Genomic DNA, 26,631 nt, shown 5'->3' on the forward strand with positions numbered 1-26,631 from the left:
AATTTATAAAATATATAGTTTCATTAATCTTTACTTTCTATTTTATATTATGTAAAAGATATTTTTGAAAAAAATAAATTCGTATTATATTTTCAATATTTATATATATTGAACAAAGTGGATGAAATATTTGTAAATATCTGTGAATATTCGCAAATATCTATATTAGATATCCTTGAAGTACGAAGCAAATCAAAAATACTGGAAAATATATTATTATTCGATCCGTCCCTGGACCTAGCTAAAACACAAAATAATCATACTCCTTCCATTTCTAAATAACTGTCACTTGACATTTTCCACACAGATTAAGTAAATGGCCGATATATATGTTAGTTGTTATTAATTATACTTCTCTGACCAATAATATTTTAAATAAATAAAATTCTTTATAAAATCAATGTAATTTTCAATTAATTTTTAGTTGAAAGTAAATATATTTGCATTGAAATTGTAAAGTGATATTTTTTTGAAAAAAAAAAAAGTAAAAATGAAATTTATTTTGAATAGAAAGAGTATAACTGTATAAGATAGTTAATATAATGAGCCTAGTTTCCACAAAACCGGCCCAACAGAAAACCAAAAATATCTAAACGGAGTGACACCATTTAGGCCATGTGAGGCCCAAATAACAAGATATTTTGCTTTTCTTTTGATTCTATAAAAACGTAACCGAGACAGCTTTTGACCTTGTCCGAAAGATAACCCTCACAAACTCCATCTCCTCCTCCCTCCGCTTGCCTCGTCTCTTCGCGTCATGATGCAGCAGCCACCTCCAGCCGCCAACGGTGCCGCCGCCGCAGGGCCAGGAGATCAGCAAGCTTACCACCACCACCAGCAATCCTGGATGATGCAGCCCCACCAAGCTCAGCCAGCAGCAGGATGGAATCCCCAATCAGCGCCGTCTCTAGGTCAACCACAACAATACAGCGGTGGATCTCAAACTCCAGGATCAGGTGACGAGATCCGCTCCTTGTGGATCGGAGACTTGCAGCCATGGATGGACGAGAGCTACCTCGTCAACAGCTTCTCCATCACCGGAGAGGTAACACGAAAGCTTATATATAAACCCTTTGAAGAAAGTTTCAACCTTTATTCATTTTACATGAAACCCTTTGAAGAAAGTTTTAAACTTTATGTCGATAACTTTGTCTTTAGGTTCAACAAGCTAAAGTCATCCGCAACAAGCAGAGTGGATACTCCGAAGGCTACGGCTTTATTGAGTTTGTGAGCCACGCTGCAGCCGAGAGGATTCTCCAGACTTACAACGGTGCTCTAATGCCCAGCAGTGAGCAGACCTTCAAGCTGAACTGGGCTGGTGAGAGGCGCCAGTCCGAAGGGCCTGAGCACACCGTTTTCGTTGGAGACTTGGCGCCTGATGTTACTGACTACATGCTTACCGAGACGTTTAAGAATGTGTATTCATCTGTCAAGGGAGCTAAGGTTGTGGTTGATAGGACTACGGGACGGTCCAAGGGGTACGGGTTTGTTAGGTTCGGGGATGAGAGTGAGCAGATAAGGGCTATGACTGAGATGAATGGTCAGTATTGCTCGTCTAGGCCTATGCGTACTGGTCCGGCTGCTAACAAGAAGCCTCTTACAATGCAGCAACCTGGTATGTTTTTTGTTAACCGTGTTTTTTCTGATACTTGTGAAAAATATGTTGAGTGGACTTGCGTTGTCTTTAACTGTCTATGTTAGTTGATTGTCTCTCTTCTGTGGAGTGTATTATTCTATTGGTTAACGCCTATAAGTTTTGAAGAACTCTTTTCCTTCCGCTTGTTACCTTTCCGCACATTTAAATGCCACAAAAAAGCATCATAAAGCTTATAAGAAAAAAACTCATGTTGTCTTTAAGCAGGAGAGAACAAGGGGCCTGGAACTGACTTCAGCTGAAAATGATACCACCTTATTGGCTGGCCTCATTTAGGTCAGTTGGTTTTGTTTTCAGAAGAAAGTTAAATTACCAGCAGCTTTTTATTTAGCTTTCCAGTTCCTTACTTATCAAGCATAAGTCTTTTCTTTTACTTTTAAGCCCTACCTTTTGCGTTCGCTTTTCATATTATACAGTTCATTACATTTAACTTACTCTCTAGTTTGGAATCTGTAAAGAGTTTTTGTAGTCAGAGTCTTAGTCCACCTTCAGTTGTTAGTGTTGCAATTTTTTTTTTCCTTCTGTCAGTTAACCTTTCTCCTCTTAATTTATGCTATCAACTCTTTGTTATTTGTTACTTTTCTTTGTTTGGCAAGTTGGTTACCATGGTAAAGGTTGTCAGACCATTTAGGTTACTTGTGATATCCTGGAGAATTTTGGTGCCATTCTCTAATTTCTCAATGTTGAATCCAACTTTTGCCTGGAACCCCCTTAATGCTTTGTCTATTAGTTATCTACTAACTTCAGAATCTCTTTACCTAAAATCTTCACGTTGTATCATTTATGCCACTGTCTTTTATCTGCTGATTTTTTTTGGATCTTGATTTGGATAAATGTTGGAACTGTTTTCGTTTGTGTATGTTTGCTTTGGAATATCGAAGTTTTGAGTGTTCTCCCCTAAGCTCTCTTGTCTGTTATTTGCAGGTGGATATCAGAACCCTCAAGGAAATGCCGGAGAAAGTGATTTAACTAACACAACAGTGAGTACTTTGTTTTGTTTTGGTTTCGTCAAGACTGTTCTATGTAGGGTGTATTGTGTGAATTTAAGCGTCATTTTCCCTTTACCAGATTTTTGTTGGAGCGTTGGATGAAAGTGTGACAGAAGATGTTTTGAAGTCAGTTTTTGGTCAGTTTGGTGAACTTGTTCATGTTAAAATACCAGCTGGAAAACGTTGCGGATTTGTTCAGTATGCTAATAGGTAGTGTAACCGTGAAGATGAACTTCCTCTTTATTTTTGAGAATGTGTGTTCACATTTCTTTTCTATCTATGTGTGTGCTTCAGGGCATGTGCAGAGCAAGGACTCAACGCCTTGAATGGAACACAACTTGGCGGACAGAGCATTCGTCTTTCATGGGGTCGCACTACTTCCAACAAGCAGGTTTGTCTCCGTTACACAATGCAACAAGTTTACTGTTCTGTAGTCTGTTATCTGATGACTTCACCATGTTCACAGACTCAGCCTGATCAAGCACAGTACGGTGGTGGTGGTGGATACTATGGGTATCCTCCTCAGGGATACGAAGGTTACGGATATGCACCTCCTCCTCAGGACCCTAACGCCTACTATGGTGGCTACCCTGGTGCCGGCTATGGAAACTACCAGCAGCCTGGTGGTGGCTACCAGCAGCAACAGCAGGTACTTTTGCCTGAAGATCTCTAGGTTTTAAGCAAATTGAAAAAAGTATATCCATAATGCTTTAATACTCCTATAGCGTGATTTTACTGATTGGTCTTGCGTTTGTTCTTCCCTATTGCAGTGAAGCATGATGTTTATGTCGTTGTCGAGCTGAAGTACTAGAAAGCTGTCTGTGATGGTGAATGAATGATTGAAGTCGACGTGCATTAGCTATTATTCTCTCTACAACTCTCCTTTTATTTTCCTTTGTTTTCTCTCGCGTGACAATTGTTGAGTGCCCTCCTTGAAGTCGTATACAAAAGAGGCTTTAACTGAAATGCTTTTTGTTTGTCATTTGACTTTTACATTTCTCTTTGTTGTTTCAGTACTTTTCTTTTGCATCCTTAATTCAACAGATTCTAAAAGGCCACAATATCACCTATGGTCACGAAATCTAACATTTTAGTCCTGATAAATAATCCTTTAAGAACGCAAATGTAATAGTTAAACATTTAGGAATCTACTGTTCACACTTTTTACAAAACTTTTAAGATTACATTTTCCAAATGGTGATCAAAAGAATTAGTGAGAATAGTTAATTCTTTAGCATTTCTTCCAATTTGCATAATTTATAAAGAATATTTGTTATCTATAATTTCTTAACATTCCTTAAAATTTAAAGAATAAAAGACTACAATTATTCCTTGACAAATTAGGAGAAAAATAGATTTTCTTTTTATTTTATTTTATTCTATTTTCATTCATTTTTTTTGTTTCTTTTATTCGTTTTGTGGTTACCAGTTAGAACCTAAATGTTAATGATGCGATACACTTTCTCATTTCTCTTTTCTTTTGAACAAAACACTTTCTCTTTTGAATAAAACACTTTCCGAAGATGGATGATTAAGCTGTCGCCCATAGTTGATTCATATGAATATCAATCAACTATTAAAGTGAGTAAATCCATTTTTGGTGAGAAAACGCTATGTATGAAAACCATTTTTGGTAATAAATAATATTTTAGCAGAAATAAATAATGTTATAATGGAATGAAGTGTGTCTGTGAACAACTCTTGTCTGAAAACGGTTCAGTGTAAACCTGAAAGAACAAAAGTTGCTTTTGAGATGGAACTGGAAGGTAACAAAACCAATGATATGTAATGAAGTGTTTCTGTAAACAACTCTTGTCTGAAAACAGTTCAGTGTAACCGAATAAAAGTTGCTCACAAAATTTGCTTTATTTGGAACTAATGAAACTCTTTTCTTAGAGAATGAAGAAGACAAAAACGAGAAAAACTTTGATCACTTGGCGCTCAAGCTCCGGATAACGTAGGGAAGAATACCACCATGGTCATAGTACGCCAGTTCCACCTGTGCACGTTACAACAAACACAAAACTCTCATAAGACTTGAAGTTTTGATTCTAGAGAAATAGATTTCTAAACTTGTTTGCTATATAGTTTTTTTTTTTTTGTAAAAAGTTTGCTATATAATTTACCTCTGTATCAAACCGCAAAGTGCAAACAAAGGATTTGCCAGTGTCAGTGGTTACAGTAACATCTTGACCAGGCTTAATGTCACTGACTTTGGTAGGAAGGTGAACCGTGTAGCGTTCATGGCCAGTAAGTCCAAGGGTGTCTGCGTCCTCCCCAGCCTTGAAACACAGAGGAATGATTCCCATACCAGCCAAGTTGCTGCGGTGGATTCTCTCAAAGCTCTTTGCAATTACAGCTTTCACTCCCTAATTTTTTTTTGGTTTACCTCTCAGTTACCATACATGCTTTCACATAATATAAACTAAAGTTAAATGTGAAGTACTTACCAAAAGCAAAGGACCCTTTGCAGCCCAATCCCTAGAGCTACCACTTCCATACTCAGCACCAGCCAAGATGACCGTGTCCTGTCCAGCGTTCATGTATCTCTGAAAAGAAAATGTAATTTGAGTCAACAGTGATTATGCAACTGTGAACATTCTACTTGTACTTGTACTTACACTTGCTGCATCAAAAACGCTGAGTTTTTCACCAGTGGGAACATGAACAGTCTTGGGACCAACTTCTCCTTTCAAGAGCTTGTTAACAAGACGAATGTTGGCAAAGGTACCACGAGCCATCACTTCATCGTTTCCCCTACGACTTCCGTACGAGTTGAAGTCAGTTTGACTCACACCACGGTCCATTAAAAACTTTGCAGCTGGACTAGTCTTCTGAATGTTCCCTGCTGGAGAGATGTGATCCGTTGTCACACTGTCTCCAAAGTTGAGTAAGCAGTAGGCATCCTTCACTTCACGAGGACCAGGTGGATTTGCTGTCATGTTCTTGAAATAAGGAGGTTCGTGAATGTAGGTGGAGTTTGAATCCCATGAATATAACGTTGAACCAGGTGCAGAGAGTTCATTCCACAAGGGGTTTCCTTCGGTTATTGTCTCGTATGAGCTCTTGAACATGCTTGGTAGCACGCTATATTGAACAACCTGAGTACCACAAAAGTTAGCAAGGAGAAGATGTGAAGAGGACATTGCGAGCAGGGCCGGATTTGGACCAAGCGGAATAAAATAGGATCTTGGCCCCAAAAGTTGTAAAAGTAGGACATGTAGGTTTTTTAAGCGGAATAAAATAGGACATGTAGGTTTTTTAATATAAGTACTTTTTTAATTGTAAAAGTTTCAAAGAAAAATAATGTTAATCTTTATGATGAATGAAAATTTCAGATGAGAAAAAAAAAGTTTCAAAGAAATATTTATGGTTTCTAAATTTTCAGATCCGGCCCTGATTGCTAATATGTGACTAATGTATACCTTAGCAACTTCCTCATTGCTTGGCCATATGTCCCTCAGGAACACATTTTTGCCATCTTTTCCGGTTCCTAAAGGCTCAGTCTCAAAATCAATATCAACCTGTAATCACAGGAGACAAACACAAACATTCATTTCAAGCTACAAATCCCAAAGGTCATGACTGAAAGATGAGAAAGTACAAACCGTTCCAGCAAGGGCATAAGCAACAACTAATGGTGGTGAAGCAAGATAGTTAGCTCTTGTTTGTGGATGGACACGTCCTTCAAAGTTTCTGTTACCAGAGAGCACAGCAGCTGGAATGATATCTGTGACACACAAAGTAGCAGAATAGAAACATAATGTTATATTTGGGTAAATAATAGTATGTTCATATATACATGAAGATGTTTATTACCAGTTCCTTCTATAGCAGCTGCAACTGATTTATCAAGATCACCAGAGTTCCCAATGCATGTCGTGCAACCGTATCCCACAATTTGGAATCCTTGCTTGTTCAAGTCCTCTCGGAGCCCACTGCAGAGAAGGTAAAGAATCAGTATAGATGTTCCATGATCATATAAGATAATAATCTAAATGGAAATATCATTGACTCCAACACACCTTCTATCCAGATATTTCTCGACAACTCTAGACCCTGGAGCAAGACTTGTCTTAACCCATGGTTTAACCTTCAGGCCAAGATCAAAGGCTTTCTTTGCAACAAGTGCAGCACCGATCATGACACTAGGGTTAGATGTGTTTGTACAACTAGTGATTGCCGCAATAACAACACTACCATTCTTGATCTCAGCAGGTTGTCCATCGTATGAGAACTTCACAACTTCTCCTTGTTTCTCTTTTGGCACTGCAAAACCCTTGAAGACAAAGAAACAATAGTCTTACTGATTAGAGAAAACAAAAGTAACCAAAGTCATTGTGCGTATAATGATTCAAGTTGCATCTCACCTTGAATCCAACAGGATTGTCAAGGCATGCATGCCAGTCAGCCTTCATATCTTTCAGAGGCACTCGGTCATGAGGCCTGTTAAAAAGAAAGATGGTTCAAAAACCTTAGGAAGGTTAGAGAGATGGGTCCAGAACGTTCTAATGATTAACAAGAAGTGAATTAAAGTCTCTTACCTTTTAGGACCAGAGATACATGGTTCAACATGTCCCAAATCCAATTGCAAATAAGATGTGTATGCTCTTTCTTGTTGAGGCTGCATTATTAATTATCCACATATATTAGGAATTGACAAACTTCTCTAAAGAGACAAAAACTAAACTGATAGAAGAGATGTCCTTACCTCGTTGTAGTCAACAAACATATTGTTTGCGCGCAAGTATGATTCTATCATTGACACCTAAACAAAACCAAATTGTTGATCAAGTGAATCACAGAAACTAAGAGGAAACATGATAGATAGAGAGAGAAAAACTCACAGTTTCATCGCTTCTTCCAGTCAACTTCAGGTACTCTAGTGTAACATGGTCCACTGGGAAGAAACCCATTGTTGCACCGTACTCAGGAGACATGTTTGCAATTGTGGCTCTATCAGCTAGTGATAGTTCACTCATCCCCTCACCTTCATATCAAAATAAAAACGATAAAATAAGTATATACTGACTAACTAATTGTCCACAAAGAAAAATCAAAGTTCTCACCATAAAACTCAACAAACTTGCCGACAACACCATGCTTCCTTAGTATTTGGGTCACAGTGAGAACTAAATCAGTAGCTGTGACACCTTCCTTCAACTTTCCATCCAACTTAAATCCAACTACGCCAGGTAACACCATGCTCATTGGCTGACAAGTTTTGAAAATACCATATCAGTGGAAGAGCAAACTTTAACATTTATATATGTACACATGACAACATAGACCGAAAATAAACATTGGAGGTGAAGAGAGGAGATAAGCTCACCTGACCAAGCATTGCTGCCTCTGCTTCAATTCCTCCAACACCCCACCCAGCGACTCCTAATCCATCAATCATGGTGGTGTGGGAATCAGTTCCAACAACGCTGTCAGGGTAGAGGAAGCCACCAGAGTTGAAAACAACACGTCCAAGGTATTCCAAGTTGACCTGATGTCAAATAAGGACAAACAGATTAAACAGACTAATACTCTAATCACACTTATGTTCCACATAAGATTAGTATGAAAGTATTATATTGTACCTGATGGACAATCCCAGAACCAGGAGGAACAACCAGCATGTTCTGGAAGGCAGTTGAACCCCATTTAAGGAAGGCAAATCTTTCTTTGTTTCTTTTGAACTCAAGCTCCATATTTTTCTGTGCAGCATCTTCTGACCTTGCAAAGTCAACTTGGACTGAGTGATCAACGACAAGATCAACAGGAACCTAGATAAGAGCAGGAAAATTATGAGAAAGGGCTAGATTAAACATATTACAATCCCCAAAACTAAAAAGACAAATTCACTAACCAAGGGGTTAATCTTGTTAGGATCACTACCAAGATTCTTCACTGCGTCCCTCATAGAAGCAAGATCAACTAGAGCTGGTACTCCAGTGAAGTCCTATGCAAGAAAGACAAAAAGAAATTTAATTACGCGATCAAGAACATATAAGTTAGCATAGTAGATTACACACCTGTAAGATAACACGGGCTGGCTTGAAAGCGATTTCAACTTGCTTAGTAGATGTATTCTCCCAGTCAAGGATTTTCTCAACGTCATCCTTCGTGACTTGATAGTTGTCACAGTTACGAATTGCTGATTCCAATAATATCCTTACAGAGTATGGCAGCTTATCTACAGTTTATATATCACAAAACAAAGTGTTAATTACATTCACCAGAAATTCATTACAACAGAACATATAGTAGTAGTTGCGGAGGAACCATACCAATTCTTGGGTCGTTTAAAGCGGGTAAGGAGTAGTACTTTCCATACTCTCCACCACCAGGCTTTGGAAGACTTGTCAAGATATCCTGGTATGTATGCTCAGAAGCTGTGTTTTTTTTTTCAAATCAAAATTATCAGAAAATTTATAAGCACAATTCAAATGACTCATATAGTCACACAACATGGCTTTGCTTGTACATGATCTAAATAAATCCCCTTTAAAGCAAAAGAACAATCTAGTAGCCTAGCATACATTATGGTAGACTATAGACAATTTAATACAATTTTTCTTTAACAATCTAGAGATCGTATATTTAAATGTTAACTCTTAAAAATAGGGTTTAAACCAATGTTTCATTTGGCTATTTCCAGAACCGGTCTTTCTAGATCAAGAAGAAAGTTAATGCAAGAGCAAATCAAATGTTTCATTAGCTAATTTCACTTGCATCAGGATATTTAAAAATATTCATAATCCATGAAATCTACAGATCAGCTGATTTAGCGTCTGCTCTCAACATAAGATCAGATCGATGCAAGCAGATGTGCCGTAATTAATGTTTCTTGTGCCACAAGTTATTTAAGAGAACCATTCCAATTAAATAAGGAAAGAAAACAAGACATACCCATGGAAGCGTATCTACGCTCCAACCTCTCCATCACCGGAGCGGAAACCCTAGCTTGAGCACGAAGGCTAGCTGGAGATCTCCAGCTCCCACCATGGCTCCACCTCGTAGAGGCAGAGCATACACGGTACGAGCGTAGAGCTGACGAGAAGCTCCTAGATCCGCTCGTCTGGTTAATAACCGACGCTGATGGAGCCGAAGATGAAGCCGCGGGAGCCGAGGCGAGGGAAGAGGAAGAAAGCCTTGTTAGAGTAGTGGAGGCAGAACGAACGCCGGCAGTGGCGCGTCGATACATGGCTGAAGATCAAAACAGTACTCGTCAAGGATCGATAAGAAGCTAGAAAACGGGACGTTTATAGGAAGAAGAAGAAGATCGTGGAAGGAACGAAGGAGAGAGAGCCTCTCTCAGACACACTCGCTAAATATACAATGCCTAGGCCACGTCAAGGGTTTCTCCTTTAACCGTTGGATGGACACAAGACTTGGAGAAAGGACGGATATGATTGCTAGTTGTACTTGTCAACGATTGCGTTATGTTTTTGAGATATGTAATAAAATATTCATTCTTGCAAATTATAGAAAAGAGTTATTTATTATTTAAAAAGTATACAGCTAGAGACCAACGTGAGAACATTCGAATCATTGGCTTTTCGTCCAAAGCTGAAAGAATATTTTCCTTTTCCAGAATTTTTTTTTATAAAGTTATATGATTGATGTATGAAACTGGCCGAAACCAACTACGATTTCTCCTCTGAATAGTAAAATTAGATTTCTCCCGGCTTCGAATAGCAACCATCATCCCGCTCCGCCCCGCAGTTAACAGTAACAAAAATCTCTAAATATATTATATATCTATACATTTTTATAACGGTTAGAATCGTATTGCAGTTGAACCGTATGTCCTGCACCGTTCAAACCACAGTCAAAATTCGGAGCTATATGATATGAAAATAAATACTTTTTATTCAATCATGAATCATGATGATGTTCATTTGTCTAATAAATAAAAGTCAACGAGGAAAAGGTAGGGTGAATGATAGGCTATTCTTAAGCTATTAAGGACAAAGGCAATTTAAGTCTCAAGCACAATGCCAAGAGACAAGTCAGACAACCCCCCACCAAACAAAACAAGAGATGGCTTCTAATTTTTGACTCTTCTAAGTCCTCAATAACAACGTGAAAGGCCACACAATTTAGGGTCCTCACAAACTCTCTCTGAATCATATGTAAGATTCAAACCAATAGACTACACAACAAACAGATGATTGGACAAAACAGCCATGTTGGTTGTTATCTGCGTGAACATGAGATGTGTTTTAGGATGGTGGCTGCCAGGTTCCGGGTCTAAATGATGATCCAGACCCTGATGGTTCAGTTGTCCTGCATTATTCATAATCACCATTAGTTTGGGATTCAAGCGTACCAAACACAATACATTAAGCATTAGTTCATGTTCATAGAGAACAAATTCTTCTAGAGGTTTGTAAAAATCAGAAAGAAATTTTCAAATGTGTAGGTTAGTGTTCCGAGAAGCTTCTCAAAGGTCAGTAAACTCAGAGATCAATAAAGAAGAACGTAGATATATTGATTGTAGCAACGAATTAGAGAGGAACTGATTAGATCCAAGAGATATCTCACATCCTCTCCTCACTAATCTCACTCAAACACTCGATAACCCCTTTCCCAAACCCCAGTTTACTAAGGTTACTTTGCCACCTGTAGTCATTATCCCTTATCCATTTCAACCTTAAAATCCATCGCTTGTATCAGTTAGGTTTTAAAAGGTAGGCTTACTTTGGTTCGGGTGGTTCTGCAGTAACAATCTCTGGTTCATGTTCCTTGACCCTGTAAAAGCAATGTGGAGAACATTTTGGTTATGGTGGTCCTATGATCGATTTTGTGTGTTTGTTTCCGTAAAAAATGAAAAGAGGATTTAACACAAGAAATAATTTGCGCAGAGACACAATGGGTCATGGTTATTCACCTTGATTGATCTGCTTCTTCGCTAGCTTCCTCTGGTTTATCACCTTAAAACATTAACAAACAAACAGAAAAAAAAAAGTTAATCTGACAGTCTTACTTCCACGAGTATATGGTAGAAAAACAAATTATTTATTATTATATGGAAAATAGCAAATGTAGAAACCTCTCCCAAGAATCAACAAATGACATAGAGTGAACAACTGTCATATCTAAGCTATCACAACCACAATGGACGTACAGGGAACACTTATCAGAACTTCATGACAATAACATACTTCACAAAGCAATGCACAAAGATGTTTCTCATTCAAGCTCACAAAGATACTATGATCATCGCTGCAATAGATACACACAGAAAAGCTGAATAAGAGTCAACAAATTCCCTCAGAACCGTTTCTTATCACGCAGATGGCCGTCACTCCAAAGACACTAAATTAAGATAGATTTATTTCTAATGCAACGAGAGTGAGTGCCTAACAACCTTTGTCAAACTATAAAACGGGAGCATACGAAACCTAATAAGGTAGTCTTCAGAACTCTAAGGTGACTCCTTTAGACAATTGGATACATAGAAAATGTAATACCTTTTGAATCCGGTGGAAAATGGCGTACAAAGCTTGACAAATCTGGACCCTCAACTTTACCTTTTATACAAAGAAAGAGAGCCAACATAAAGCGTCCACATCATAAATATAATAACAAATTGAGCAAATAATGTAGGTACTAAATGTAAACTACCGATGCTAGTGATTTTGCGTCCAGTGCCTTCTCTGGCTTTCCTCTCCTCCTCTTCTCTCTTGAGACCTTGAAGGCAAAAGAGAAACAGTAAGCACTTGCGTAGAACTTGAAGCGACTTTAAATGGACAAAAGCACAAGAATTTCTTCACTTGCTACTACACAGAGACGCAAAAGAAACACTGGACTTTGTTCATTTCAGAACTTCTCTAGTTTCCAAAAACAAAGTCCCCAAAATCATAAACTTTAAGCAGCAAGAATCAACGTAATAACAATGTGGAAAACACCTACGAGCAACATTAAGCTTCACACGCTCACGCCTTGCTTCAAGCTCAGCCATTTCCTGGAGCATCAAGGCAAGATACTAGTAAGAATCTTGCATGTGAAGAACAACACTTTGTGCTGACCAGAAATTAAAAAGAAGAGTTCCATCTTACCTCTGGAGTTGGAGCTCGTTTTCTCTGACCATTCAGCCAACATATCCATTCAACTACAACATTGATCAAACAAAAAAATGTAACCATGAGTGGATGTCTGCCTACATATCCTGTAGATATCATTTGCTTTGCTTTGAGAGGTAATGAAATGAAACAAGCCAATTGCATACCAGGAACAGAGGTTGGGTCCTCTTCTCGTCTAAAGACAACCCATCTCTTCTCCTTCACTGTAAACTAGAAAGAATCCACATTAGAACATATGTTACTACGCTAAAACGAATGAACAAGATGTGCTCATTACACGATAATCACATACTGTATATAGATTGAATCGTTTCATGAATGAAAAGAGAAACGCAATCATTTTCAGAGCTCCTACGAAACCTAAAATTAAGAAAAAAAAAAAGAGGATGAAAGGAACAATAACTCGCCCAAACCGTCGATCTCCTCCATTCTGGAGAAGTACTTGTTACCGGTCTTGTCTGCTCCGATGAAGCTCTTGCTTCTGAACAATCCGGCTACTTTCGCCCATAGCCTCGACATAGCTTAGCTTCTCTCCCGCCGATTGATTTCTTCTTTTGTTTGATCCCAAAAAACTCTAACAGAACACGTCCGTAGTTGTTTCCCGGTCGGGTCTGCTCCGCCTTTGGATCAAAAACTACCGGTTCGATCCGGATCCATCCATACTTCGTTTTATTGGGTTGGAATATAAACATACGGCCCAATTACGAATGTTTAATGGGATATTTGAAGAAATGTTTTTTTTTTACCGAAATTTTATTGAATTATATCTGAGATATGTTTTAAATAGCTGCGTATTTTATACTAAAAATATAGATATTTTATTTTGAAATGTTTTCTTTATCTCACAATAAGTAAAAAAACAACTATATATAAATGAAACACTTGAGAGTAAGTTCATTCATTAAAATGAGATTAGTTGCGTCATAAATTTAAACCGTTTTTGTGTAGTATCATCATTTTATAATAATTTTAATACAATTTAATGAAATTTGAATGAAAAAAAAAATTAAAATAGTTTCTTTTTTTATTTTTTTGTTATAAAATAGTTCTTAACGAACAAATGACAAAAAGAAATTTTATTAAAAAGTAAAATTACGTTATATCTTAAGATTAAATAATATAGATTTATGGTTTAATGATAAAGTTTTAAGGATATGATTTCAAAATTTAAAAATAGAAAATAAATATTAAATTTCTCAAAATAAAAATTACTATTTTGGTTTTTTTTTTGTGACAAATTTTTAAATGGATATTTTAAAGAATTGCCCATGAAAAGAAAAAAACAATAATATCTGTGAGTATTGTTGGCTGCGACAAGAACTCCCGCTGCTTCGTACCCTTTTTGAAAACCCTAAAAAGGGACTCCAAAACATCATTCTCTAATTTTCCCACCTCTTCTCTAAAGTCTAAACCCAATCTTCCCGCCTCCCCACATCACACCCTCTCCTTCCTTGCTCTACAATAACAATAACAACCCTCACTTTCCCCCCTAATCTTCAATCAAAGCCCCTCACAAATCTCAAGATCCATGAAGGGACTCTCATCATCGCCTGTTCGAAGAAACGACGGCTTCCACCGCTACTTGAAGCCAGGCGCTCTCGCTCAGATCCGTAACACTAGACTCAACTCCAGATCCAACTCCTCCTTAGCTCTTTCCCTCCCCAGCAGAGTCGACCCGCCAGACGCGACGCCGACGACGATGGACCAGATGCCTGATCTCCTGAGCAAGATATACGGTGGTCCGTTTCGCATCGGTAGGAAGAAACTTGGTCCCGCTAGATCTGTGTTGAGGACGATGATGGATTTAAACCCTCCTTCTCCGAACTCCACGCTTGAATCCGCTAGTAATGGTAATAACAACGTTTTAAGTATCGTCGATGTTTTAGTTGCTCATTGAATGATGTAACCCTATTGTTTTTGTATCAATAATTACTTTTGTAAGTTAGTATTACGCTTGTGGAAAGATCTTCAATTCTCATCGAGACTTTGTTAATTGAATGTGTTGATTCATTATATGATTGCCCAATTTGGCTTTTAGATCATTAATTATGATCTTCAATTCTCATCCAGGACTTCGTTAAGTGATTGCCTACGATTGAATAAACTGATCATGAAAAGTAAAATTAGCCACACATAGTGCTTAGTGTAGCCACTGTACACAGTGTACTTTGTTTGACCGTCAAATTAACTCGTTTTCATCATCACATTAAAGCATTATTATTGAGGATGATGATGATATACTAATTATAATCTATAGATTCTGGCCATGACTTTGGGTCATAATATCTATTATGCAAGACAAAAGAAGAACCAATCTATGTGTAGTTTTTCAACCCGCACCTCTTGTGTCACTTTCTTCCTTTCTAATCTCAAGTCGGCAAGCTTTGCTTCTCTTGGCACTCTATAAATCTCATTTTATCAATTTATTTCTCTATGCTTCATCTAATAAAACAAAAAGTACGCAGAGTCAGGCAGGTGAATATATATCAATGGAGAAGAACGATTAATGTGAAAAATTAGGGGTGGAGGTCTTTGAGAGATGGAGATATTCAAGGAGATGGTGTGTGGGATCTTCTTGATGGATATCATCGGCCCTCGTTTATGATCAGCAACTACACGACTAAAACCTCTTTCTCAGCACAACGTTTGCTTCCAAGGGAGCTTAGCCTAGAATGATTCCAGTGAGGCAGAGCATAGAGGGAATGGCATCTATGAGAGTTGCCAACACTCGGCTCGTGTCCATGAGTGGAAAGAAGACAATGAAAGATGATAACGTAATAGGTATGGTGAATGGCGATGACGATGAGAATGTATCGATCATTGTCGTACTTGGTTATGGAGGGAGTTGGAAGGAAACTTAAAGGAAGATACTTGAGAGCAAAGTTAGTAATGCAGTATTGAACAAAACTAGATTTTTTGTTAATAGATAGAGATTGTACATTATATGTATGAACCGAATGTTATGCATGTCTAGTTTGCTTTGATGTAGGTCATTTCTGTTGGCATAATTAAAAAAAACAAAGGTTTATTGTTGTTGAACCGGATGATGTAAGAAGGTTGTAAAGCTTTGACTTCACGTAAAGATTAACATTCATTGAATTACACGATTCCAACCATCGATGACAACGAGAGACTGACTCCAACTGCTACTGACAAAATCACAATAGATCTCTAACTAATGAAAAAAAAATGTTTATTTCGAGGAATTACTAAATAATAAGAGGTGAGTTGTAAGGGGAAATGAAATCACTGATTGAGGATCATGTGCGGAACACGTGGTCAGTATTGATTCCATCTGTCGCTATTCTTCGACAGAACATGTGAATGTGAAATTCGAATTAAACTTTCGAATCAAACCTTTTAATATAATGAATAACAAAATCACACATTAATGTAAAACAAATAATATGTTAACGATAATTATAAATTATTATTATTACCGTGAAGAGAATATGTAACAATCACTGTAAATTGATTTGTTTATTGTTTAGAGTTTTTTTTTACTATGTTTGTTGTTCAATTTATTTCGTCGGCTGGTAATGTCGGTAGCTTCATTTGTTTTATGCCATATCCAATCTAGTTGATAATTATTATTAAAGTGAAAGCTTAACTAAAAAAGCTAATAATTATGAATAATTAAACCATCCCGACACATAAAAAGGTTGACAGTAATATGAATTTGATTCCATTAATCTTCAGGCTTCAAGAACAAAGCCACGTCTTTTGCTTGTCGTCTTCTCTCTCTCTCTCTCTCTCTCTCTCTCTCTCTCACTAATCTCTTTCTCTACATTCGTCTCCAATCTCTTTTCATAGGATCAATCAAACATCAAAAATCTAGTCTTTTCTTATCTCCGTCCCCGAGGAGACAAAAGGCTCGAGATCTACTGGATCTGATATCTGGAGGCTTGTGGTTGACTCGGACCGAGTCGTGTCGTGAGATGGTCGTCTCTGGTTTAATACTTCTTTGAGGAGATTCTTTCTGGGGGGTTTGCTTAGAAGACACACACAAAGATGTCGATGAAGCATCATCATAGAGGATTAGAGTTGTCTGCTTCAAAGAGTTTTGTCTCCAAGAAATTGACTTTCTTCCTCTGTATCGGTTTCTTCTGCGCGGGAACTCTCTTCTCCGACAGGTAATAACAGAACAATGCTCTGTTAATTAACTCACCAATATTAGTAACTCTTCTGTTTTGTTTTGTTTTGTTTCCGTGTTTGAATGATAAAGTTAGAATGATTCTAGTTTCCTTCTTTGTACTCTCTATTTGGTAAAGTTAAAAGACTTTAATAGTACAAAAGCCTGTGATGCATTTTACCGACAGAAAAGTATATTCTCTCATACATATAATGCTTGAGATCCATCTGTTGTTCCGTTGAGGAACCATAATCAATCATTACAAGCAGTTGTTCCCCTAATCAGACTCTGTGTGTGTTTTAATAGAATGTGGCCAGAGCCTGAAGCCAATGTTGTATCAAGGGAAGCTTCAGATGAACGGTTGCATTTAGTATCAGACGACTGTGATTCTTCTAAAGTAAGCTTTCTAATTTAGTTGAGTTTGGTAGTGTCATGAACCCCTAGAAGGGTTTTCTTGATTCATAGCCATATTCTCAATGTCTATTCAGAAAAGTTTGAAGCTTGAATCAAAAGACAGCCTTGGAGAAGCTTACAAGAGTCCAGATGCAATTCAGTAAGTGCCTAACAATTACTTCATTGGTTCTTTTCAACTGAATTGTGGTCTTTGGAATAAGGTTTTTGGTTTTGTTACGCAGAACGCTGGACAAGACAATTTCAACTCTAGAAATGGAATTAGTAGCTGCAAGAGCCGCACAGGAATCAATCATGAATGGCTCACCAGTGTCTGATGATTTCAAACTCCCTGAAACCGCCACCAGAAGAAAGTATCTGATGGTTGTTGGGGTAAACACTGCCTTTAGCAGCCGAAAGCGCAGGGACTCAGTCCGTGCTACCTGGATGCCTCCCGGTATGCTAATCTAAGCTCACAGCTTTCAGCCTTTATGTGTATTGATTTTGGGACTGAACATGTGATCTTCTTGTAGGTGAGGATAGAAAGAAGCTTGAGGAAGAGAAAGGGATCATAATGCGGTTTGTAATAGGCCATAGGTAACACCTTTACCTTAGACTGGCACATATCGTTGTTGATTCCTGTACTGATTGAGTTTCTTTCGTGCTGCAGTGCCACTCCTGGTGGGATTCTTGATAGAGCGATTCAGGCTGAAGAAAGTAAACATGGAGACTTCTTGAGACTGGTAAGGAGTCTTTGCTACGTTTTTTTTTATGTTCGTAGCTTTTTGTTTTCTAAATTCTTATGTTTATTTTGAGCAGGATCACGTTGAAGGGTACCTGGAGCTGTCAGCAAAGACTAAATCTTACTTTACCACGGCTTATGCGTTGTGGGATGCAGACTTCTACGTGAAAGTCGATGATGATGTTCATGTTAATATAGGTTAGAACAAAACCCTCTTTGATTTATTATGTTTCTTCTCATCTTTTGCTCACTTCTGTTTACGGATACTCTCTACAGCCACGCTCGGAGCAGAGTTAGCAAGATACCGGATGAAGCCTCGAGTCTACATTGGATGCATGAAGTCTGGACCCGTTCTTGCTCAGAAGTAAGCTTTTCACCTGGTTTCAAGAGACTACTACTTTAATCTCATCACCAATGTTTTGTTCCACACTCATTTCTCATTTGCATTGTTAGAGGAGTGAGATATCATGAACCGGAGTACTGGAAATTTGGAGAAGAGGGTAACAAGTACTTCCGCCATGCCACTGGTCAGCTCTACGCAATTTCCAGGGAACTGGCGTCTTACATATCCATAAACCAGTGAGTTCTTTACCATAGCCATACGCTCGTACGTTGATTGTGTGTTAACCAAGGACAAACTGTGTATACAGAAACGTGCTTCACAAGTATGTGAATGAGGATGTTTCTTTAGGATCATGGTTTCTTGGATTGGATGTGGAGCATGTAGATGACCGTAGGCTATGTTGTGGTACAACAGGTAAAAAAAAGAGAATCCAAGTTCCGTTATTTATATTTTCAAGTATGGTAGTTTGACTAATGAGAAAATGCAGATTGTGAGTGGAAGGCACAGGCGGGCAACATGTGTGTTGCCTCGTTTGATTGGAGTTGCAGTGGGATATGTAGATCAGCGGATCGGATGAAGGATGTTCATCGGAGGTGTGGAGAAGGCCCAAATGCTCTCTTGGCTGCATCTTTTTGAACGGAAGTAAGAGAAGAAACACAATGAGGAAATAATAGTACAGAGAGAGACAAAGTCATGCTGTTGTAGTATAGACACACATTGGAAAACTACTCAAAACTTCTGTCTCTATATATGTATCTATATGTATGTATCTTTTGAACTGAGATGAGAAGGGTGCTTTTTCCCCTCCTTTCTTGTTTCTTTTATGAATTTTTTCAGTTCTCTGGAGTTTTCTGCACACAGAAATGCAGATTCTAGCTGCAACAAAGCAGACTCCATGAGCGCACTTTCAGAGAACGTAGTCGTTGAGGTGTTTTCTTTGCTTGTGCTTAAAACATCCAAGTTTTGAGTTTTGCTTCTTTATGGGATTTACTTCTTTTGTTGATTTTGTATTTTGACATGATTGTAGTAACGCAAAGGCTGTGAGTGAACGCAAGTACATCTAGGGCTGGGAAAAAAAAAATCTGAATCTGAAAAACCAAACCGATTCAAAAAATAGTACAAAACTCGAACCAAAATTGATTAAATATCTGAATCGAATCAAAATATGAGTATTTAAAGAACCGGAATCAAATCCGATCCGAACCGAAATGTTACGGGTATCCGAATATATCCGAATCAGACTTATATAGTTGAATATATTACCACATATTAGATAAATGGGCCAATTACATATTGACTTCTTCTATAGACTATAGTCAGTCTCATACCTAATTGTAGAGTTGTCTCTTTACTTAATATCCAACAAGAACACAAAGACTTATGTTACCAACTTTTAAATAGTACTAGAGATTTTTTCCGCGCTTCGCGCGGATTGTGTCTTATAAATTTATTTTACTTATAATATTATTTGTCGGTTTGTTTCTTTTACATTAATTTTTTGTTTTTCCAATGTTAGTTTTTCTTAATTTAAATTTATATGTTTATAGTTTTTCTTTTTTCTGGTTGTAGATGGAGAATTATATTTTTTATTGATAGTTTTTGAATGTGACATAAACTTTTTGAAATTTTAAAATAATGTTATATATAGTACAATTAACACATTAAAGAAGAGAAACATATTTAAGCACATTTTATACAGGTTTTATATACATAATTTTAAACATTATATATGTATATATTATAAGTTTGAAACATGTAAATGCTTTCTAAAGTTAAATACTTGAGTTTACATAACTTATCGAAAGTTTTATCTTTTTTAAATTTAAATCACAGAAAAAAATCAAAAAGTCAGTATAGATGGGTTTTCTTGGGCTTTTAAATCAACACTGAAAATTTACATGAATCATATAACAACAGTTTTATAAACAACTCGATAAAATTTGACCGAACCAAAGATTTTCACACAATATGTTCTTTCTTCTTCAAATTGCGAAGAGCCTATAGGCACAAGAAAAAAATCATAATTTTTGTTTTCACTTATATAACATTTTTTTTCCTTTACACACGGAATTTATTACACTGCTATAAGCAATTGAGAACTCTATTCATATAAGATTCACATCTATGCATTTTGACAAAGAAGAATTTTAGCCATCTTTAGTTTCGGAATGAATCAACTTCAGTCATATACACTATATTTTCTCTATGATTCAAATCTTACAATTTTAATATATGTGCAGATTTCCATGTGAAAAAACACGCACGCCATCTATCGTTCAACCTATTACTTTTTCCAAAGTAAACACTATAATCCTCGTTTGGTTAGCTCCACAAACTAATCTCTTTGGATCAGTGTAACCTTTCAGAAAATGATAATCTTAACATCTTACCAAAAAAAAACAACAAATATTGACTTATTTATATGAATATATATTATTTTAAATCATTATAGTGGACGAAGAAAGCACCATAATTTGTACAACAAATTTTCTTAGATTCACTTCATCATATTCACCATTTTACCATTTTAATTACATAATTTTATATGAGCTTCTTCACCTTTCCCGGTTATTTTCTCTTTATTTATAACTACAATATAAAGTTATAAACTATATATATATTATAAATTAATAATTTATTTACTTATTAAAAATAGAACATAATTCAATATAGATATATGATTCTATTAATAAATTAGCAGTTACAAATTTGAAATTTTTAGAAATGTCAAAAGTTTTATATTAGTTAATTATTTTCTAAATGATATTTATTTTTAATTCTTTTTGGATGAGAATATTTTGGCTGAGGTGGATAGCCTCAAAAGCCTTGAATTTAGTCCCTTTTATATAGTTGGATTTTAACCCAAAAAGAAACTGAAACAATAACGATTACAAATGTTAAAAGAAACATAGACCGAAGGTCCATATTAGTTTGATTTGTTTTTGTTAGGACATTGTTCAATGCAATTTGACAGATAAATGTTTTCTTATCCTCATTATAATTACGAAACATTTTATTTATTGGTACATTTTTATCTCCAAGATTATAAACAATTAAATTTCCTTGAATTGCAGCATTGGAGTAAAGACTAGCAATGACGTCGTCAGAGGAATATTCCGACAACAAGCTCTCTTGATCCCATATCCAATCTTCAATCACTTGCGACGATGACGTTGCCTCGACGCAAATGATGTCTTCACCGCCGTAGCTAACGCGTTTCTCGGCTTCTCCGATAACATCTCCCCTCACTTGAATCCACTCGCCGTCGTCTACCGTATCCCAACTAGGAACGCTTGTAACTTCATCTCCGGCGAGTTGCTCAATCCGATCAGCCGGCGAACGCCACGAATCCGAGTAATCAGCAAAAGGGTCTTCTGTTTCCGAGTCTTCGCATGAATTCCAAAACCGTTGATCCAACACAGTGCTCGGAGAAGACGTGTTCCGCAAGTAATCGATAGATTGAGACTCTTCGTCTTCCTCGTCGTCGTCGAGAAAAGGGTGTTTAAGGAGCTCTTCCACCGTCCATCTCTGTTTCGGATCAACCCTCAAACACCTCATCACAAAGTCCCTACCTTTCTCCGATGTCCCCTCAGGAATCTCCGGCGACTCACCTGAGTATCCAATCTTATACATCCCCGCAACGGCGTCGTTTAGCTCCGGCCAAGGGCTTGATCCTGTCATCATCTCGATCACCGTACACCCTAAAGCCCACACATCAGCAGGAAACCTCTGTTCTTCACCACGAGCAACCTCCGGCGCCATAAACGCCGGCGTACCGGAAAATCCCGAGTTAAAAACCGGTTTAGCACAACCCAAATCAGCGATCTTTGAAACGACGCCGTTTTCTCCAACCAGCACGTTCTGGCTCTTCAAGTCGCAGTGAACGATCCCTCTCTCGTGAAGATACTTCAGACCCTTGAGAATCTGACGCGTGTGTGATCTGATCGCCGGCTCCGGCAACTTCCCGCCTGAGTTCTTGATTAAACCGTGAAGACTCCCGCCGGAAACGTACTCCATAAGGATGTTGTAGACAAGTCGGTCGTTCTCGCACGTTAGACTAGAGCCTATGTACTTGACTATGTGAGGAGAGCTCAATGTAGACAATATGGATTGCTCTCTTTGCAAGAACGCTGATGAAGAGAAGTTGGCGGATTTGACGGCGAAGATCTCACCGGTGTTTGAAGTTGCTATTGAGACGGTGGCGGTGGAGCCACGGCCGATGGTTGGTCCTCTTGTCCAAGCAATGTTCATTGGAACAGAGCAAATAAAAACAGAGTAGTTATGAGATTAGAGAGTGGAAGATATGATCTAAGAGGTTTGAGTTGTTTATGAAATGGCTCATAAGAAGCTTATATATATAGATAATAGTGTACAAATGCATTTAAATGTGTGTGTGTTTTGGGTATATATGGAGAAGTGTGTGTATGTGACTTTGGCATGGGGTTCTTGGCTGCCAAAGTCTGAGACGACATTATTTATTCTTTGTTTCTTGATTTCTTCTTCTCCAGTTATTAAGCGACAATACTTTTAGCTTATCTTTCACTTAGATTACTACTATATGTTTTCTTTGTTACAGCAGTTGTTGGAAGCTCAAGATGCTCGAATATTAGTATAACATAAGTCACTTAGTCTGAGTTTTAAGAATACTTGCGTGAATCATACTAAGGACAACTATTACTTATATTAAGATAAAGAAGTACAACTGGGATGTATATCCTTTATTCAAAGTCATATCTTCAAAAAAAAAGGTATATACTAGTAATATACTATCCCTAAACTAGGATGGTATTGCGTCCAATGCAATGCAGAACCTAATGTTGCCAACAGCTGCATGTTGAGAGTTATTCATTTGCATTAATTTAACTGATAATGTAAGATATCTAATCTATTAAAATAGGAGTACAAAATTAGATTATCCCTTAGTTTTCCACAATATTTACAATGGCATGCCACTGAAGTTATTAATTAACCTATCTTTTAGGATTTTTATCTTTTCTCTTCAATTAATGTATTTCCAAAATCAAATTCTAACTAAAAAATCATGGTAATAATAATTAATAAACCTAACTTTTAATATTTTTTGTCTTTTCCTTTTTATTATACATATGTGTATTTGAAAATAATTAATTCCATATATACATTTCGTAATTACATACATTATACGGTAATTATTTTACTAATTCCACATATACGTAATAAATAGTATACAACAATTTCATTATACATAATCATAAAATTTTGATCCATAAAAACAGTTTATACAATAATTTTATTATATATAATCATAAAATTTTGATCCATAAAAAATAAAAATACATTTGTGTGATTTTACAGGTCGTATTCTAAATAAATGGATGATATAATTAAGGGTTTACATGATAAAATAAAACTACTCAATATAAACTATAAAATTATTGTGTTTATAAATGTCATATTAAAAAAAAATTAAACGGGTAAATTTTAAAATATATATTATCACTTATACAAATAAATATTCATTTATCAAAAAACTAACACCTGCGCGGGTGCGCGGGTCAAGCTCTAGTAGTACTTAATTGCAGAGTATGTTTTGAGTTAGTTGCATTTAACACACTAACCTCAGAGATTCTGGTAGCATTTTTGAGTGGGCAAAATAAAAATTACCACGTGGCAGTAGGGGAGTGGGTAAAGACAGCTTTGACGGCATGAAAGCCAGAGTGGATAGCGCCGTTATGAGTTTTTAATAACACGCGGGAAACCATCAACGTGACGGAAGCGAGGATCAAATCAAGTTCTTCAGACCATTTAATTAACGTGGCAACGAGAGTAATCCACACTACTTTTTTTCTTTGAACAACAATCCACACTACTTAAAAAGGATTTATTAGCGCATCGAAGTTTATAATTTAATTATTTATTTTATTTGTTTATGGGGATGTAAAGAAAATAAAATGTGTGGTCGAATCTAATGTCTTTAGTTAGAATGCAGGCTGGGAATATTTATTCGTGTTTGCTTTTGCTCTGAGAATACAGTTGGAGATCATCAAAGTTCTAACATTTTTTTGTCATGGACTCATGGGGCTGGGTGGGAAACGCGGATTCATGCATGTGATATTGTATGGACAAAGTGTGTGTCCAGACTGGTGCATTTGGATTTTCAACCACGAGATTAAAGAAACATATAAATTTTTAAAAGAAAATAACGTGTATTTTTTTTTTTGTAACTAAGAAAATAACGTGTATTGCTTACAGTTTATGTTAGCTATGACCTGCCAGAAATGAAACATTGAGAACTTTTAACAGAGAGCATTATCATAAATTTTGGTTTAGTTAGAAGTATTTTCACAAGAGTTGAGCTAATTAATTGTTATAATTAAGGTTTTAAATTGATTGTTAAGAAAATTAAAAGTTATCCGAGAGCATACGACACGTTTATTGTAGTATAAATATGCTAATAAGATTAGTTATATATATTGACTTGACTTTTTGAAACTGGAAGACCTTACGAAGCAAGACTTGATGGTTTATACTTTTTATTAGTTTGGTAATGGTTTGTCATAACGACTTCTCTACCAAAATACTCTTATGGAACTAGAAGATTAGTTATGCTTTCATATTAATAAAATTTAAGTTACTCGAGAAAAAAAGGTCTCGTCAAAGCTTAACAACACATGGGCCTCTGTTAATACAGTACGATACAAATTGGGCTTGGGCTTAGAAAACAATTTTTTATGTAAATTAGTTTTATCCCCAACTTTTACGATTGAAGCATCGATATGGGCCTTAGTCTAAAGAAGGTAATAACCAAAAAGAGTTTATGGTAGTTGCAACTCTGAATCTAAATGTCAACAGTGTTCCCAAGAAAAACTTAACAGAATCTTCTGTGGTCTTGAAGTTTATGGTAGTTGACACAAAAGCAGGCATTGTTGCATGAAACAGGATTCTTCTTCATCGTTCCAAAGCTATTTAATGTTATGAGAGTCATATCAACCAAAAAGGTAATTAACTCTATCAACAAATGTGAATTGTACTTTGATGATTTCTGTCATGAAATATGTTTTGTAAGTTGTAAGGGATATAAATATAATTCTACTTGACCATAAAAGTTTTTAGAAAATTAAAAAGAAACATTAGCTTTAATCCATGCTTTGAATATGTTTACAATAGAATCAATTGCACCAATTATCTTTATCCTCCCTTTATCTTTTTTTTTGCTTAGTGATCTTTTGATTAAAAAAAACTCACATTTTTTAATGGATAACTAAGTTTGATATAGATTTTCCATATAAGTTTTGCATGATAAAAAAAAAGTTTTGCATAATTAGCTAACCTGGCTTTGATACCATGTGAATGTTTATGAAACTAGAAAGATTGAGCTCATAAGAGTTTTATTGAAAGATAGAAATAGAGATATTGAAATAGCTTATTAAAGCTTTATTGTGCAAGAAGATAAATAAAGGAAAGAAATTTAGTTTGTCTTCAAGAACTAACAAGATCGATAGATTTCATACATAAGTTTAAGGTGAGACTGCTTTAGAGGCAGTCAAGGTTGCATCCAAAGAACATCTAAAAACATATTTGTATCTGGCTAGAAACCCTAACACATGAACTATCGAGAGTTCTTAATGGATCATAAGTGGGCCTTGAGTGTGGACTTACGTAAAGCTCCACCTTCGTGTACTTATATACATTCTGTATTGCCGCCTCAAGCATTGCTACGGATGATAATATTGAAGATTTTACCATTCAGATTTCAACCAATTGCTGCTTTGTGGCTCTCCCTTGCGTTGATAAAAAAAATAGCCTCTTGTACTTCTCCTAGCATGTAAAAAAATATTTCATACGTTTCATAAAGTTACATGTTTTTAAAAAAAAATTGTTTTAAAAAGATTTTTTTTGTATTTTCAATCAATGCTTTATCAACTAATAATGATCAATTTCAAATTTCAAAAAACTTAATTGTATTTACTGAATTTTTATTAGTTTATAATTATAGGGAAAAAAATAATCACAAAAAACTAAGTATTTATTACACATTTTATTAACATGTGTGAAAAGTTTTAAAATATGCATCATATATATATTTTTTTAAATAAATATTTTATAAATCAACTCATTAATCGGGAATAAGAATTCAAATTACAAACCAACTTGTATAAAATAACCCAATTCTAACTGTTCTAATCTAATTTTGCTCGACCTATGTCCACGACGCATTCCGCTAGAACGAAAACGAGACCATGAGAATTGTTGAACGTTCTCAACCGTTTGTATTGACCACGAGAATGGGATATTCACTTTGTTTCCTTGGATGTCGGGATCT

At 36.4% G+C, this 26,631-nt stretch overlaps 6 protein-coding genes across 7 annotated transcripts; 3 read left to right on the forward strand and 3 right to left on the reverse strand.

Moving 5' to 3' along the window:
* The first annotated feature begins 684 nt into the window (after positions 1-684).
* Positions 685-3,704, forward strand: LOC106414484 (polyadenylate-binding protein RBP45C-like). The gene is made up of 7 exons (XM_013855131.3): positions 685-1,045; positions 1,159-1,615; positions 2,579-2,634; positions 2,723-2,853; positions 2,938-3,034; positions 3,110-3,292; positions 3,414-3,704. The coding sequence occupies exons 1-7, from the start codon at positions 758-760 to the stop codon at positions 3,414-3,416; spliced, it is 1,215 nt and encodes a 404-aa protein (XP_013710585.2). The 5' UTR covers positions 685-757; the 3' UTR covers positions 3,417-3,704.
* Positions 3,705-4,403: 699 nt separating this feature from the next.
* LOC106414482 (aconitate hydratase 2, mitochondrial) lies at positions 4,404-10,083 on the reverse strand. Its single transcript, XM_013855129.3, has 19 exons — positions 9,544-10,083; positions 8,922-9,026; positions 8,667-8,827; positions 8,501-8,593; positions 8,232-8,417; positions 7,976-8,137; positions 7,713-7,857; positions 7,491-7,633; positions 7,355-7,411; positions 7,188-7,267; positions 7,014-7,089; positions 6,669-6,922; positions 6,463-6,581; positions 6,252-6,373; positions 6,069-6,167; positions 5,265-5,744; positions 5,094-5,192; positions 4,770-5,012; positions 4,404-4,642 (listed from the first exon to the last, which is right to left on the reverse strand). The coding sequence occupies exons 1-19, from the start codon at positions 9,836-9,838 to the stop codon at positions 4,574-4,576; spliced, it is 2,988 nt and encodes a 995-aa protein (XP_013710583.2). The 5' UTR covers positions 9,839-10,083; the 3' UTR covers positions 4,404-4,573.
* A 400-nt stretch (positions 10,084-10,483) lies between these two features.
* LOC106359909 lies at positions 10,484-13,379 on the reverse strand. 2 transcript variants are annotated; one of them, XM_048737745.1, is made up of 9 exons: positions 13,130-13,379; positions 12,869-12,925; positions 12,699-12,751; positions 12,553-12,604; positions 12,265-12,330; positions 12,111-12,170; positions 11,528-11,570; positions 11,338-11,388; positions 10,484-10,923 (listed from the first exon to the last, which is right to left on the reverse strand). In XM_048737745.1, exons 1-9 carry the CDS (start codon positions 13,239-13,241, stop codon positions 10,860-10,862), a joined length of 558 nt encoding a protein of 185 aa, XP_048593702.1. In that variant the 5' UTR covers positions 13,242-13,379; the 3' UTR covers positions 10,484-10,859. The 2 variants fall into 2 exon arrangements, with proteins under 2 accessions (XP_048593702.1, XP_048593703.1); XM_048737746.1 differs by having other exon boundaries at positions 13,126-13,365.
* A 688-nt stretch (positions 13,380-14,067) lies between these two features.
* Positions 14,068-14,768, forward strand: BNAA08G14240D. Its single transcript, XM_013799530.3, has one exon. It carries the CDS (start codon positions 14,251-14,253, stop codon positions 14,617-14,619), a length of 369 nt encoding a protein of 122 aa, XP_013654984.2. The 5' UTR covers positions 14,068-14,250; the 3' UTR covers positions 14,620-14,768.
* Positions 14,769-16,413: 1,645 nt separating this feature from the next.
* Positions 16,414-19,332, forward strand: LOC106361356 (probable beta-1,3-galactosyltransferase 4). Its single transcript, XM_013801093.3, has 11 exons — positions 16,414-16,855; positions 17,161-17,251; positions 17,343-17,407; positions 17,490-17,701; positions 17,778-17,841; positions 17,915-17,987; positions 18,064-18,184; positions 18,263-18,350; positions 18,440-18,565; positions 18,637-18,743; positions 18,817-19,332. The coding sequence occupies exons 1-11, from the start codon at positions 16,734-16,736 to the stop codon at positions 18,963-18,965; spliced, it is 1,218 nt and encodes a 405-aa protein (XP_013656547.2). The 5' UTR covers positions 16,414-16,733; the 3' UTR covers positions 18,966-19,332.
* Positions 19,333-21,161: 1,829 nt separating this feature from the next.
* LOC106359050 (mitogen-activated protein kinase kinase kinase 18) lies at positions 21,162-22,683 on the reverse strand. The gene has a single exon (XM_022690758.2). It carries the CDS (start codon positions 22,578-22,580, stop codon positions 21,162-21,164), a length of 1,419 nt encoding a protein of 472 aa, XP_022546479.2. The 5' UTR covers positions 22,581-22,683.
* Between the last annotated feature and the right edge of the window lie 3,948 nt (positions 22,684-26,631).

The sequence above is a fragment of the Brassica napus genome, chromosome A8 (genome assembly GCF_020379485.1).
Source record: "Brassica napus cultivar Da-Ae chromosome A8, Da-Ae, whole genome shotgun sequence".
NCBI lineage: Eukaryota > Viridiplantae > Streptophyta > Magnoliopsida > Brassicales > Brassicaceae > Brassica > Brassica napus.